This window comes from Camellia sinensis, chromosome 12 (assembly GCF_055761805.1).
Source record: "Camellia sinensis isolate YWXY chromosome 12, ASM5576180v1, whole genome shotgun sequence".
Lineage (NCBI taxonomy): Eukaryota > Viridiplantae > Streptophyta > Magnoliopsida > Ericales > Theaceae > Camellia > Camellia sinensis.
Genome location: NC_138972.1, coordinates 47444041 through 47460804, shown reverse-complemented (window position 1 = coordinate 47460804; position 16764 = coordinate 47444041). Strand labels below are relative to the sequence as shown.

At 41.7% G+C, this 16764-nt stretch overlaps 1 protein-coding gene across 1 annotated transcript; it reads right to left on the bottom strand.

Annotated features, from left to right (window-relative positions):
* Positions 1–13879: 13879 nt before the first annotated feature.
* LOC145803544 (uncharacterized) lies at positions 13880–14833 on the bottom strand. Its single transcript, XM_082896842.1, has 2 exons — positions 14682–14833; positions 13880–14576 (listed from the first exon to the last, which is right to left on the bottom strand). The coding sequence occupies exons 1-2, from the start codon at positions 14831–14833 to the stop codon at positions 13880–13882; spliced, it is 849 nt and encodes a 282-aa protein (XP_082752968.1).
* Between the last annotated feature and the right edge of the window lie 1931 nt (positions 14834–16764).

The window sequence follows — 16764 nt, the reverse complement described above, 5'->3', positions numbered from 1 at the left end:
TGTTATGAAAGCTGAAAATTTAACGCAAATTCCCCCAACTTGTGTGCTGCATAGATGGACAAGGGCTGCAAGCAAGGATGGCCAGCAATGGCCTCAACCCTCAATTGATAGCACTACAACACAGACGGCCCAGTATGGGATATTGAGTTCTTCCTACAACGAAATGTGTTTCTATGCCTCGCAATCAACGGAAGGTTTCAAAGAGGCTAAGGATGCATGTCTTCCGATGACGAGGCGGATGAAGGATTTATATGAGAGGAATTTGAACGGTAGGAATGAAGACAAAGGGAAACATTCATTCCGTCGACAATTTGGAGTAGAAGGTCCTGATGTTGTGAAGACAAAAGGGAACCCAGGACGGGCCTCGTCCAACTGTCGAAGACCAAGAAAATGTAGGAATTGCAAATGCATTGGGCACACAAAGCGAACGTGTCCTAAGGTTCGGTTTAGCCGAACAGTGGGTACTAACTCAGATGCAGATACACCCCACATAACTGACCATGAGTACAATGCGGAGTCATTGCCCGTTCGCTGCAAAACTGGGTTGGTGGATCCAAGTACACCGCACATTAAGCAACGGTGACTATTTTTCGATGTTTCTCTTGATTCCAAGCAGCCTGTGGGCCAATACGGTAGTGTTGAAGCAGCAGTGTGGAAAAATGATTCGAACACAATTGATGAGGTGAATCAGGTAATTGTATAATTTGTATGATTTATTTATTCCCTTAATTTATTAGGTAGACAGTACTAGCTATTGAAAACACATGGAAATAATGTATGTAGTTTTCATTTTGCACTGATTGCTGTACGTAACGTGTAAATAATTGGTTATGTACAATGCCAGGAAGTGGCACAACGTTAGTTATGTACAAGGCCACGAGTTGTAAATTTCCCATATTGTTTAGAGTGATGTTGTCATTTGTGTTTGCAGTGACTTGTCATTTTGAAAACTAATTGAAGGTGAGGTGAGATATATATGGGTTGTCTGTGTATTGTTTTGGGTGGGAAATTGGCTTATGTCTGTATTCCAAGATTCCTATTGCGGGTTGCTTGTTTTTGTTCCATATTTGGTTGGATCTAACTGAAGGGTTTTTTGCGGTGTGGTTTATCAACTAACGATGTGTTTCGCTTCGTATTGATTTGTTATGACTTGTGTCGGTAAATTAGTATTATATTTCGAGTAAAATACGAATTTTGTCTAAGTGGGTTTGCAAAATTACTTACCAGCACATGCATTTTGTATATAATCCAAGTGACAGTTAATTTTCAGTGTTACTTGGAGAAAGTAACCCAACGAACTCGTTACTTTATCTCCATGCCGATTGGTATATGAATTACGAGTTACGAACAGGAGTTGTGAAATTATTTAATGTTTACTATGGAAGTATGGGTTTATTGTTAGTAAAATTATGGTGGGTCTATATCGACAGCAACGAAGCAGTAATTTAAAGTTGACAAGTTCAAGAAGAAAATCAAGCAATTGTGATATTGGTTCAAATGTCTGAAATGGATGAAGACTTTTTTCGATGAACTGATAGTAACAAAGTAGAAAGTAACAAAGTAGAACGTAGAAAGTAGAAAGTAAGTTGTTATGTTGTTCTGTTGTTTGTAACAAAGTAGAAAGTAGAAGGGAAAAAACTACACAGAAGTTACAATGTAGAAAATAAGTTGTGTTGTTGTTCATGTCCTCTCTTTCTGCAAACATTCTGCCCCTTATAGCTATAAAATTCCCACGACCCCATGATCTGCCAATTCTGCAACTGCTTCTGTGCAACTTCTGTAACTGCACGGTCATTTCCGTGTATTGAAACCACATAAAAGCTTCACTTGTACCTGTCGAAGTGCATATAATTGAAGTTGCCACCTGTGCCCAGGTCCTTTTAGCCTTTCCTCGACAGATACAGACTCCCAATTCGTTCATGTTTCCTCTTGGAGGGTGGCCACTAAATCCATGAGCACTGCCAGTAACTACTCCAGCGTGTAAGTCAGGTGGCATGCAAGATTCAATGTTAGTTGAATGGAGCAGCTATTGGGAGGATGTGGGAAAAATAGGTGCAAAGAGGAATTTTTAATCTAATATCCAATCAGAATGTAGCTGAAAATATGAGTGAACTTTTTTTTTAAAAAAAAGTAGTTCCCATTTTTTTGATTATAAACCTGAGATGTATATTTTGTTTTTGATATAAATAAGTTGTGTATTTTCGTTACGTAAAATGTAGGACAACAATTGTGTTTAAGTCATTACAATACAGAAAAAGGTTATTTCAAACAAATTTTCAAGTTTACAGACATTGAATATATTTTGATTAAATTACAGGGAAAATTCAATATTTGGCAGAGTTTGATGATTCATAGTCAGGGGCAGTAACAGTGAGTGGCCAAGTGTTGCGGTTCAGTAGCCCAGTTTGCAAGGATTGTGGTTGTGTTTATTGGACAATATTCTGTCGATTTTTGTCTCATAATGATGAGAGACATGCCCCACAATGGTGAAAAGGAAGGTCGACAGGGAAGAGTCAATATTTGGCAGAGTGGACTTGAAGATTCGAAGTCAGGGGGCAGTTACAGTCGCAGTTATGGTGTAGACGTGTGGGATCATGCAATGATGGGCCACAAAAACAGTATACGGATATCGAAACCAACGATCTCCGTTCTAGGCATTCCAAGTATACTAAACCTCCACTTCTATCTGTCGATCTCCCTTTTCTTGTGTTTATTTCATGGCCACCATCTGTTTGAAACTTCTGTTGACAGAGCAAGGCTCCTGCTTTGTCTCATGCTTCCTCCTGAAAGTATGCCCACTAACTCATAATGATGAGGGACATGCCCCACAATGGTGAAAAGGAAGGTCGACGGGGAAGAGTCAATATTGGTTTTCAGGGGACTTGAAGATTCGAAGTCAGGGGGCAGTTACAGTGGCAGTTATGGTGTAGACGTGTGGGATCATGCAATGATGGGCCACAAAAACAGTATACGGATATCAATACTAAACCTCCACTTCTATCTGTCGAGCTCCTTTTTCTTGTGTTTATTTCATGGCCACCAACTGTTTTAAACTTCTGTCGACAGAGCAAGGCTCCTGCTTTGTCTCATGCTTCCTCCTAAAAGTGTGCCCACTAACTCCATGACTGGTGGTAAAAACTTCCCCTATCACTTCTAGGAGACCCACATGCAGAGAGCCCACTTTCAGGTCGTGGACATTCCTTCAGACTTGGCCACATGCCCTCGATTAAGTGGACCATCTGTCGACAGAGACTGGCAAAACTTGGTGCAAACAATGGCCCCCATGTTCAAGTTAAATATTGCGGAAGTGATTGAGACCCCATCCAATCACCACCTGCACCACCCCCACCCCCCCCCCCCCACACACACGTGGGGGCTGCTGATTGGAGAAGGAAAAAAAAAAGAAGAAATTCAAAAAAAAAAAAAAAAAGTGGCCAATCAGAGAGAGAGGGGGTCATGGGGGTCCCCCTTTGTGGGGGTCCAAGTCATATGATATTTAACTTCAACGAGGGGGCCATTGTTTGGGCCCAATAGCAAATTTCTTAATACGGGGCCAAAACAAACATAAACTACAGCCCAATATAAGAGCTTTTAAATATACTGGCCCCATCATAAGCTATAAAAGACCCACTCTTTCAACTTCAAACCACTTCATTTCCCTCTGATTCGAACTCCCCAGACTGTACTCCTTCTTTTCAACCATTGCCGTTCAAAACCAGAGCACCACAAAACCCTAAGCCATGGCGCCGAAAAAATCTCAACCATCTCCATCTGAGGAGAATAATGAAGATCTACTCCGCTTCCCAGACCTTATGAGAGCACGTATCGCTCCTCTAAAATTTGGTGCAACCCTATTGCCCAGCACAAACTTTGTCGCTAAGGCTACTCGAGGCCCTACCTTCGCGTCTTACTTCCCAGACGAGCTAGCTCCATACTATCCCCTTGGTAATGGTGAGAACCTTCTTCTCAACCAAGCTGGACTCAAGTGGACTAACTAGAATGTCAGCAAAAACCCACTCAGAGGGTGGAGGTCAGCAGACTTTGATTGGCGAAGCTGGGCCAGGAGAATTGAAGGTCACGATGCTGAAGTATGGAAGCACCAGGGCATTGGTGAAGCAATTCGACTATCGACTAAAATTTATGACGTGGACAAAGGGCTGATTGCTGCTGCTGCATGCTTTTGGTCGCAGTCTAGTAACTCCTTACTCCTCAATTTTGGTATGATTTCCCCTACCATCTTAGATGTAGCTCACTTGACTGGTCTCCCAATCTTGGGCAATCCAATTCATGCTCTCCTTAAGCCTCCAAAAGTGACATTTACTTTAAACACTGACATGTGCTATACAGATTTTGCCAAAAAATACCAAGGCAAGCCTGGTTCCCTTGTCGATGACAAAGAAAGAACTGCTTTTTACTTACTTTGGCTTTGTGAGTTTCTTTTTTGTGTCCCTGGGTACAAGATCACGAAAGAATATCTCCCCCTTGCCTTGTGTATGCAAGATGGCCAACTTATGGCTTTAGCCCCTTATCTTCTTACCACCCTTTACAAGGCCCTATTTTCCTTTGTCGACAAGAAGATTTCTGGCAACTGTGGTGGCCCCTTCTGGCTCTTCCAGGCCTGGTTGTATGCCTATTTCCTTGAGGCACGACCCCCACCACCTAACACCTTGAAACCTGTTTGCTACTCCTATGCTGAGCAACTGCTCACTTATAACAGCCAACCCATCCTCACTTTCAGAAATCATCTTACCATGTTTTACAACCTTCCTTCGCAGAGACCTTCCAACCTGTACATGCCATTTCAAAACTTTGAATTCTCCTCCAGTAAGCTTCGCTTCCTCTTCACAGACCCTTCTGATTTACACAATGAGCAAGTCCAAGAACAAAATGAGAGTTGGAGACGCATTCTCACCTCTAGACATGTCTTGGTTGGCTGTTCCATATCCTCCGCCAAGCTATCCAGCTGCAGTTTTGAGACATACTGTCCCAATCAATGGTCCAGGCAATTTGGTCTTTCCCAGGCTATCCCTTATCCTTATTTCCACCCAACCATCCATGAGGAGATTAGGTCCAGAATCCACTTCAAAGATCCTACACAAGCTGAATCCATTCTGACAGAGAACACCAAACTTTTCCAAGATTTTGGCCCCTTCTTCTTCAAATCTACTTCGGACTGCTCAGCTGCTTTTGACCATTGGTGGGGACTTATGTCTACCATTATTTTCTGCAAGCCACTTGAAAGCTGCCTTAACGATACTTGTATTCATATTCAGGGCCGCATATCCTCGCCTTCCAAGCTTAAGGCTACAGGTATCCTTCCTTCATATACTTCATATCCCTGACTGTGTCATGCAATTTGTTTTGTTTTTTTCTCTACAACACTAACTTGTTTAACCTTTGACTGCCAAAATTGGGCCTGCTGCTGAACCATTGGTTAGGGACCAACGTAAAGGCAAGGATCCAATGGATGCAACTACTCAGACAAACACCCCCTCAGTTCCGAAATTAATGGCAGACTCTTTCGCAGCAGTGCAGACACAAGCACAGAGAGGAACTACCACCCGTACCCCTGCCGAGACAGAGGTCACGGCGAAGAAGAGAGAAGAGCCTTCCATTGCTTCTGCTCTAAGCACAGACCTAAGTGAGTGGGATATCCCTCTTAGCCAAATGGTTAGCCAAACAACATCAAATCCTTCAGGGCAGCTCTACCAAATAAGCCTTCACTTTACATATTTACAGCATCTCAATTTCCATTCACGCCTGACTGATCACTTACTTTTGTGCAGAGAAAAAGAAGGAGATTACTCCTTGCTGCTGCTGCTGATGATGACGATGCTTCCACTTCTCCTCAACACATTCATCAAATTCCCAGTCCAATCAGCAATGTACCCACAGAACCCATTGTACAACCAACTCCACCACCACCTCAAGCATCGCAACAAACTTCCTTATAACCTGCTTCACAGTCTTCGCCACAGTAATCTACACAATCTGCATCACAACATCCTTCCACTTCTCCTCAACACATTGTCCCTTCTGTCTCTAGCCCTCAACCATCACCATCCAACCCCTCCAATTCCCAAACTTCAAACAAAGAATCACAGAGGATTGAATTTGACATTTCAATCAACAGCCAATCCTCTCCAACAGATGACAACACAAAATCCCCTTAACCAGAAGTTCACCACAACCAAGGTAAATAGAAATACAAATGTTACTGTTCGTTTGGGAAAAAAAAACTTCTCTTTAAGTAACTGGTATTGTTCTCCAATTTACAGGGATGGACATAATACAGGACTCATCTCCACGACCAATGGGCGAGACAGAACTTGAAGGTCCTCATGACTTTCCCCTGTTAGCAGAACCAGAGAAAGAGCCTCAAGGCGCTGATGCTGCCATTTCATCAGTACCAGAAACAACTCGTCCTGATGCCACAACCACAGCTGAACAAGGCCAACCGTCTGCGCGCATGTTATCAGGACAGGTACTACCATTTCCAACCTCATCCTATTTACTCTTTATTACTTGCAAGCATATATTCTCACCAAACTATTAATGTTCACAGGCCGTCGGTCCATGCCAGGATATTTAGGCCGAACTTTCTATTCTTCAACAAGATCTAGACGAAATATCCCCATTGCCTTAAAGGCTACATCTGTTTGATGTTGAAACTCAACAAACCTTAACCACCTTCATCAACCTCATTAACACCCCAGTTGAAGAAATCATTCTCCACAAACCTGATGAAACCTTGGCCTGTCTTTCTGCTGTTGTAAACCTCTCCCCTAATCCTTTCAACCCCATTCAACTAAAGCAATTGGCCAAGATCATCACGGAATGGCCAACCCTTTCAGAGATGGTTCAGACTTGCTCGAAGGATATTCAAACCAAAAAGGATTTCCTAAACGAAGCCCACACTATATCTACTTTACTCAAACTCAGCCAGCAAACCTCTGCAGCCATTCTTCAACAACACTCAGCACTTGAACTTGAGGAAGCCAAACTCATGGCAGAACTTGCCTCTGTCCGGCAAAGAAAGGCTCATCTGCAGCAGCAACATGACCAGCTTAATCAAGAAGCAAGGATGATGCTCTCCCAAATTAGACATCGTTCTGCATCCATTCAGACAACTAAAGCTGAGTTGGACCAAGCCCAAGCCGTGCTGGCAGATGCTCAATCAGAGTGGGGTGTTCTAGCCGTTCTGTTTCCCAAATCCTAGGCTAGTTTATATATGTATTCTTTTGTATTGCACACCTAGGAATGATTTGGAAAGGTAGGAATGATTGCCTTTTTAATGATAAGATTGTTGATGGGCTTGAATTGGCTGAGATGGTGAAAGTGAGGGTTGCACTTGCTGTAAGCAAAGTTATAGAGGCCTACAGTATTCAGTGGGTGACATATATTATATTCTGGATAGTATCAAAGTCTGATTGAGGGGGTGGTGTTTGGTGTTTTTTGCTGCAAGGGTGCAGGAGTTTGGTCAATCTGTGGTATGCAGGATTTTGGTCAGTCTATGGTATTACCATATCTTCTTGGTGGCTACTTTTGCTCTGCTATGCTTCAATGTTGCTATGCTTTGCCTTATTTTTGGCTTGTTGCTCTAGCTTAGTTTATGGGGTCAAGCATGCTCATTTCTGGTTGCTGCTCTGCTGTGCTTCAACTCTGCTCTGCTATATATGTACTCTGCTGCTGCTATATGGGATCAACGAATAGGCTTAAGTCTACTGCTGCATATTGGCCTTTTTGCAATTGTTTGAATGATGTTTTGGTGTGCTGTATTGGAAGTCAGCTACTGGATTGGGGAAAGTTATTGGAGGTCTGCTGCTGGCCTTGTTGTAATTGTTGGTCTGCTGCTGTAGTTATTTTTTTTTTTTTTTGAGGTTGAAGGATCAGGCCCAAGTCTCAATGGAGGTTGAAGGTTTAGGCTCAAGTCTCAATGGTGGCTGTATGGTCTGAAGATTGTTCATGCTGCCTTGGAGTTTCATCTGGTTGCCCTGTTATGTGGTTTTGTGAGGATGGGCTTAGAGTTACATTCTTATTGTTTTCCTTCTGTTTTTGTTTCTCTTCGTTGGTCTCTCACCAACTAGGAGGTTGGAGCTCTAGCTCCAACCTCCTCTTTCTTGATGTATCATTGACACCTTGTATGTGTTTTTTCATCAATACAGTTTTTTGTTTTGCTGAACCAAAAAAAAAAAATTTGAATATCAATACTCGATGTTTTTAATGGTATGTTGTATGGTTGTTTTTATTTTTTGTGCAATTTTTCACCGTTTGTGCATTGTTATGAAGTAATCAATTCCCCTTCAAAGTGCATTATAGTCACCGCTATTTGTTTGTTCTGTGGCTTTTTTTTGCTTTGTTTTGGACAAAATCATGGCATTTAAAAAAATCGAACAAACATAATTCATGTGGTAAAAGCGAACAAACATTACTACTTTCAACTTGCATTGTTTGTTGGACAAATATCACATTGCACTGGACAAACATTACTATAGTCATTTGGGCAAATATGACATTGCATTGTTTGTTCTGTACCCATAACATTGGAATTATGTGTATCACATTACGTACAGGCCACGATAAAAGCAAACAAACATTACTACTTTCCCTCGTTTGTTCCAGTCCCAAACATTGGAATTATGTATACAATCAATACGCGTGGGAAATTAGTATTATCACAGCTGCGACCTAAAAAGTTGTCACGACAAGCTGATGCAGTAATCTAGTTGTGGTTGGGCATTGAAATTACTCTCGTATTGACAGGCCATGATAAAATCGCTGCCCTATTTGTTGTAATTGCAATCAATCACATGCACGAATGATACTCGCCCATCTTTGTATTGTTCACATCCATAACGAAGTCAAGCACCAACTTCTGGCACACAAAAGGATGAAACTATGTACAGAAAGCGAATAACACAAATCAGGTACAGTTACAGCGGTAGGAAATAAACGGATTTATTTCACAATTGAAAATTAAGTGGTACGATGTACCTTGTGTGGACCGCTGGGTATATCAGGCCGCTGCATGTACTTGATCACAAACATCCCACAGTCGAAAGTGCTACAAATGAAATGTAACATTCAGTTTCTCGTAAAATATAAGCAGGTTCGTTAAATGAGTGATTCAGGAGTGATGTCAATGTGACGCAGGGTTTGTGGATTACTCGTCCAGCTGTTGTAATGGCCTTTGTTCTAACATGCGGACGTCAAAGGTACGCACGTCTACAACATATTCATTTCCAAACTGTAGTTGCAGTAAGGCATACATTGTTTGAACCTGTTGCAGAATGAGACGGTTAGTTTATGTGAAGGATGTGACAGTGTGGAAGTAGATTTGTGAAATTCAGCACGACATACCAACATTTTTGTCGCGTTCAGCTTGTTGGTGTCCAGTGTGGCAGATGCCAATGAGTCAAATAGGTACGCCACACGGTCTACCATATCTATTTTTAGGCACACCCAATGTACTCCTCTATAATTGAAAGGCATGTAAATCTACACATAAACACAAGTGAAGACATTGTTTAGAGGGCATGCGAACATGTACGCACTTTCATATTTACATTGACATTCATGTAAATGGGATCGACATTCATATTACCAACGTTCATATTAAATCTACTCGCTTCAATGGGATGGACATTCATATTACCTTCTGACATGCATCAAGCACCCCAGTATATCTGTCATGTCCAAAATATGATTTGACGATATTTTCATGGTTCAGAGGTTGAGTTTTTTGATTTAGTATCAAAGTCTGCATGTTTAGTGTGTAAAGTTCAGTCAGCCAAAGTTTTCTGAAAATATGTCTTCTACAATACACAACTGACCTAAAACACTTACTTACCGACACATATACTGGAAAGAACCACGCAGTATGCCTCCCGTCTTTGTGTACTTGCCGCTGTCCGTTAGTCAATTGAACCGCGACCAAGTTGATTGGCTGGAACATTGTAACAAACCAGGCAACTTACGAAATAAGGTTTGCCATTTGTTTAAATGTAATACGAAATAACAATGTCCCTACATGGATATGTCCATCATGCAAATATAGTGGAAATAACATTGTCAGATTCCACGACTTACAGTGTCGGATAGCCATGCCCCTGGTTTCAGCGTGCGCATGTCACGTCGCGTAGCACATTCGCAAGGCATTTCATGCAGATTCATAGACACGACAATGTCCCTACATAAAACGTATACATCAACCAGTAAGAAGCAACCTACAGCCTAGTAAAACTTAAACGTATCTGGCTTAACTCTACAACATAAGATTAGTTTTTTCTGTTGTACAACTATGGCAAATATTCCTGATTCTACTAGGCTCCAATCCAATGAAGATTAGTTTTAAGTTTTTTTAAAAAAAAATGAAAAGACAAAGTTTTAGATATTACAACTTATGACATTGCAAGTTTTCTGAATAAAACGGTATATTAGTCTTGAATTCGATTGAACAAAGAATACATACATCATTTATATAGAGTACCACTAATTCCTAGTCCTACATGAATACATTACTGAGATATATAGAAGTCTAATAGATATAGGACACTTATTCTTAATCCTAGGAGAACACATATTCTCACACCCCCGCTCAAACTCAAGGTGTTTTAGCAGAAAACATTGAGAGTTTGTCAAGAAAGAACCGAAACCGAGCAGTGGTGTGAGTCTTAGTGAAGAAGTCAGCAAGTTGCAGAGCCGAAGAGACAAAAGGAAGCGAGATAAAGCCAGACTGTAGATGTTGACGGACGAAGTGACAATCAATCTCAATATACTTTGTCCGTTCATGGAAAACAGTGTTATGAGCAATTTGAATAGCACTTCGGTTGTCACAATAGAGAGAGGTTGGGGAAGATTGAGGGACGCCCAACTCAGATAAGAGATTACGAAGCCAGACAATTTCAGTAGTAGCATGAGCCAGAGCACGATACTCAGCTTTGGTAGTAGAACGGCCAACAACAGTCTGTTTCTTGTTTTTCCAAGAAATAAGGGAATCACCAAGAAACATACAGAAACCAGAAGTAGATTTATGATCATTAACATCACCAGCCCAATCAACATCAGCATAAGCCACCAAGTCTAAGGAAGAAGTAGAAGAGAACAGCAAGCCCTGAAAGATAGTACTGCGAAGATAGCGAAGAATCCGAAGCAAAGCAGCCCAATGTGTAGAGTGAGGGGCAGAAACAAACTGACTAATCACATGGACAACATAGGCAAGATCAGGGCGAGTAACTGTCAGATAGACTAAACAACCCACAAGCTCGCGATATAACGTAAGATCATCTAGAGGAACCCTATCAGTAGTGTTGAGCTTTACATTAAGCTCAATGGGGGTATCAGACAGCTTAGTGTCAGTAAGTCTGGCACGATGGATAACCTCGTTAGCATACTTAGCCTGGGACAGAAAGTAACCCTTGGGAGAAGAAGCCACCTCAATGCTAAGAAAATATCGTAATGGTCCCATATCCTTCATTTCGAAGGTGCGGAATAGATGCTGCTTGACCTCAGAGATAGCAGAAGAGTCAGAGCCAGTGATGATCATATCATCTACATATAGTAAGCGAGCAACAAAACCAGCCGATGTATGTCTTAGAAATAAAGCAGAGTTGGAAGCAGAAGGATGAAACCCAAGCTCGGTAACAGTAGTCTGAAAGCGATCATACCAAGCACGAGGAGACTGCTTCAGACCATATAGAGCACGCCGAAGACGACAGACTTGGCCAGAGGAATGGTGAAGACCAGGGGGAGGACGCATGTAAGCCTCCTCAGTGAGATGGCCATTAAGAAAAGCATTCTTAACATCCATCTGATAAAAAGGCCAAGAACGAACAGCAGCGACAGAAATCAAAGTACGGACAATAGTCATCTTGGCAACAGGAGCAAATGTCTCCTCATAATCAATACCATACTCTTGGGAGAAACCTTTGGCCACCAGACGAGCTTTGTAGCGCTCAAGAGAACCATCAGAATGAGTCTTGACTTTGTAGACCCATTTGCAACCAACCAGATTCTTACCAGCAGGTAATGGAACCAACTCCCAAGTACTAGTTTTCTGTAGAGCAAACAACTCATCCTCCATAGCTTGAACCCAATGAGGATCCTGACAGGCCTCTTTGTAAGACTGAGGTTTTACAAAAGAGTGAATAGCAGACAAAAAGGTACGATAGGAAGCAGAAAAACAAGTATTAGACTAACCCAACCTTTTTGGAGGATGACGCGCTCGAGGAGGATATCGGTGTGCAGTAGGATCAGGGTCGTTAGAAGCAGGAGGATCAGCAGCAGGGGTAGAGACAACTGGTAGAGGAGGAACCTTGCGACGAGAATAAACTAACAACGGAGGAGAAGAAGGAGGAGAAGGCAAAGAAGGAGAAATAGTCAGAGGTGAAATAGGAAGAGAAGATGGAATAAGCTCAGGAGGAACTGTGGAGATGTACTCATCAGATGGGACCTCAGAAGGAAATGGATCAATATAAACCAAATCCTCTTTAGAAACTGGGGCGGTGAGAGGAGGAAGCTGAAAGTAAGATAGACGTTCGAGAAAGGCAACATGGCGGGAGACATAAAGGCGACGAGAAATAGGGTCATAACAGCGATAATCTTTCTGAGTGAGACTATATCCCAAAAAAACACATAGGACAGACCGGGCACTAAGTTTAGTCCTATCTTTACTGGGTAACAGGACAAAACACGCAGACCCAAACACACGAAGGAGGGAGTAATTAGGAAGTGGAGAAAAGAGAGCCTCATAAGGAGACCGACCAGAAAGAAGGGGGGTAGGCATACGGTTGAGAAGAAAAGCAGCAGTAAGAACTGCCTCACCCCAAAACGGAGCTGGAACGGAGGCAGAGAGAAGAAGAGACCTAGCTATCTCAAGAAGATGACGGTGTTTACGCTCAGCTCGGCCATTTTGGGCAGGTGTATTAGTACAAGAAGTTTGGTGAATGGTACCCAAATTGGCCAAATATTCACATAATTCAGTTTTAAAGTATTCCCCACCCAAGTCAGACTGCAACATTTTAATAGTAGATCCAAACTGCGTAGTGACCATGGACTGGAAAGTACGATATATCTTGTAGAAGTCAGACTCATGAGTCATAAGATAAACCCACGTGTAACGGGTGCAATCATCAACAAAAGACACATAGTATACTGAACCCCCTTTAGTAAGAATAGGAGAGGGTCCCCAGATATCAGTATGCACAAGAGAGAAAGGAGAAACAGAAATAGATGTACTTTTATTAAAAGGTAAAGCTGACATTTTGACAAGTTTACACCCCCGACATTCATCAATTTGACTAGGAGAAACTTTACCCAACAATCCTAACTGAGCTAAAGACCGTAAGCGGTCAACAGACAAATGACCGAGACGAGAATGCCATAAGTAAAACTGACTCGACTGAGAATCTAATTGAAACGAGAAAAGTGCAGCTGGAGAGGTGGATAAGGGGAGATGCAAACTTTCAACCACATAGAGATCTCCAATTCTACGGCCAGTCCCAATCTGCTTCTTGGACACCCGATCCTACACACAACAGACAAAAGAGGAAAAGATTACATCAAAACCAGACGCATCAAGTTGACTGATAGATAACAAACTGACAGATAACTGAGGAACATAAAAAACAGAAGGAATAGTAACAGCAGACATGGCAGAGGGTGAGACAGACCCAACAGATAAAACAGACATACCAGATCCATTAGCAGTATTAATAGTAATAGGAACGGGTGGAGGAATACAATTTTGAAGTAAGGAAAGGTGAGGAGTCATATGATGAGAGGCACCAGAATCAAAAATCCAGACAGAAGAAGGGATACCTGAAGAGGATCCAAGCAAACCTGAATGAAGAGAGGTAAGAGCGGAGGCAGATAGGGATGACTAAGAGGTGGACAGGATATGCTGAAGTTGTGCAACCTGAGCACTCAGGGAAGCCAAGTCAGGATCGGGAGCCGGAGTAGATGCAGTGTAAGCAGCAGGAGGTCGGAAAGTACTCGAAGTAGGACCGCGGAACTGTGTCTGAGAAAACGGAGCAGGCTGACGTCCCTTTTTGGGACAATTGTTCTTCCAATGACCCCTCTGATGGCAGAAAGCACACTCATCTGGCCCTAATGGTCCTCTCTTGGGTTTCGCAGTAGCCTGAAGTTGATGAAGAGGAGGGGTCGATAACAAGGGTGGCTTGGCTGGAGCCAAGAACACAGAAGGAGGCAAAGTCCGACTGGCCATCTTAAGACGGGTTTTCTCGGAGAGGAATTCACGAACAATAGCATCCACAGAGGGAAGAGGAGATCGGTGAAGGATGCCACCTCGTATAGCCTCATACTGAGGGGAGAGAGCTGTTAAGAACTGGATTAAACAACCCTGTTCCCGAAACTCAATATAAGCGTCTAGTATCTTGAGACTAGGTGGTTCCATAAGAGCCAACTGATCCCAGAGACCTGTCATCTTAATATAAAAGTCTTGAATAGTTTGATCCCGCTGACGAGCACTCTGAATAGTTGTTTCCAACTCATACCGCTTGGCAAAGTTGGACTGCTGATAAACACCGAGTAAATAATCCCACACTTCCTTGGCAGTACTGTACTTGGAAAACATCATTCCAATACGGTCATCCACAGAGTTATGAAACCAGGTAAGAACTTAGGCATTATCATAATCCCAAGTGTCACAGGAAGACAGATACCCTTCTACCTTTGGGTCCGATGGACGAGGAGCAGAACCAGAAACATAGCCCCATTTTTTTTGACTAAGAAGAAAATTCTTCATAACACTGGCCCAATAGGCATAATTACCACCAGTGAGTTTACATTTAATGGCTTGAATTTTAGGGTCCATTATAAAGCAAAGTTGTAGAATAGTTAGGTCAAAGTATAATAAAGGAAACACTGAAGAACCAAACTGAGATGTGTCACTAACTCAGTTAACAGACGGAGCCAAGAGAACCAAACTAGAGGAGTGAGAACTTGAAGCCGACACATGCGAACCAGAATGAGAGAGAGAAGACGGCGAGTCGAATAGATGAGTCGAACAGTTGCAAGGAATCAGATGAATCAGACCCCACCAGATGATCGACGAAGCAAGAAGCTTCGTTCGACAACCAGGGCAGAGAGAGAGAGAGAGGAATCGCGAACCAGACTGTGCCAAGGAGAAGATTCACGACTGACGATTGATGAAGCAAAGGGCTCCAGACTGTGTCAAGGAGAAGATTCACGACTGACGATTGATGAAGCAAAGGGTTTCGATCAACAATCAGGTTTGAGAGAAGGAGAGAGACCTACGGTGCTAGGGTTTCTCAACCTACTCTGATACCATGTAAGTTTTCTGAATAAAACTGTATATTAGTCTTGAATTCGATTGAACAAAGAATACATACATCATTTATATAGAGTACCACTAATTCCTAATCCTACATGAATACATTACTGAGATATATAGAAGTGTAATAGATATAGGACACTTATTCCTAATCCTAGGAGAACACATATTCTCACAGACATGTCCAATAGTATTTGCTAAAATAATATGTGAAAATTGAAATGCTCATTTACAGGTCAGCAAGTTAAAAAAAAAAAAACATGTTTTTTACAAACTGGAGCCAACAATATCCCAAAATGATCAAAATGGAAAATGTAAGCAGAGTAGAAGAAAATAGCTAGGGAAAATTGCACTTCATTATAAGTTTTCAAAAAAATTTGCAAATCATTGGTAAACTTTATTAAGTTTCATAATTAAAATTATAAAGGTTTCCATGAATTTGTAAATATTTTTGTGAAAATATCAGTGGTTTGCAATTTTCCCAATAGGTACATGTGTGCAGGATAAGACCAAAAGAAGAAAACTTCAGACAGGAAATTTAGCCACTGATCTTTCTGTAGCCCACTGCATTAAATTCAAAGAAAATCCTACATACGACATGGATAAACCCATCATAAACCCATCAAAATCATAGAGAATGAAAAATTAAAGAACTGATACCTACAAGAATCAAATAAACATAGCACGACACATGAAAATTGTGGAATTCAAACTTATTTCACAAATACTACGGAACAGGTTAATTGCGAGTACTAAACTCATTCGTACCTTTCATTGTTTCTGTCGTCAAGTACAGAGTCAACAACTTCGTGTTCGGCCGCTAATAAAACCTCCATGCTCTCCAGTGTTATCAAGTCCTTCTATCAATATAAACAATCAAGTAACATCAACTCCTCCTATTAATATAAACAATTAACTAACTCACCACTGTTCAGAAATTTAATTTGCAAAGTACATAACACATCCTTATGCATCTAAAATTGGTAAAGCGATGTCTAACTTCTGAATGGAACCGCTTGTCCAACCTGTGCAGTTTGGACAGGACTTTGTCCAAAATCTGTAAGACAATTGCACAACATTTGTTATTGCAAACTTGCACTAGAATGACAAATATTAAAATACAACACAAATAATGGTTCTATTATGATCAGTAATGCTGTCGGCATCAATTGGTAATGAAACATACGAAAGGTGAAGTGATGTGGCGACTTGGGAATTTTTCGACAGTAAGTCGAGTACTTATTTTGCTATCGTTGCACGAATGCATATCCCCTACGTCTGTCGCTTCAACACCTCTTCCTCTTCCTCTTCCTCTTCCTCTTCCCTTTCGTGTGCCTGTTACAATTTGTCCCGCTCCCAATGTTTGGGCAACCTTACCAGCAGAAGGATGCACATTGTCTGCTTCTCCTCGCATTGGTGGCAAGGTTTGCAAATCATCAAAGAAAAATAAA

What these genes read in the sequence shown, in the direction of transcription:
- LOC145803544 (XM_082896842.1), bottom strand. Translation starts at nt 14,833, where the DNA reads ATGGACCCTAAAATTCAAGCCATTAAATGTAAACTCACTGGTGGTAAT. An exon ending in TCGGACCCAAAGGTAGAAGG is followed by an intron (nt 14,577 to 14,681) that starts GTATCTGTCTTC and finishes TTCCAAGTACAG; the next exon opens with TACTGCCAAGGAAGTGTGGG.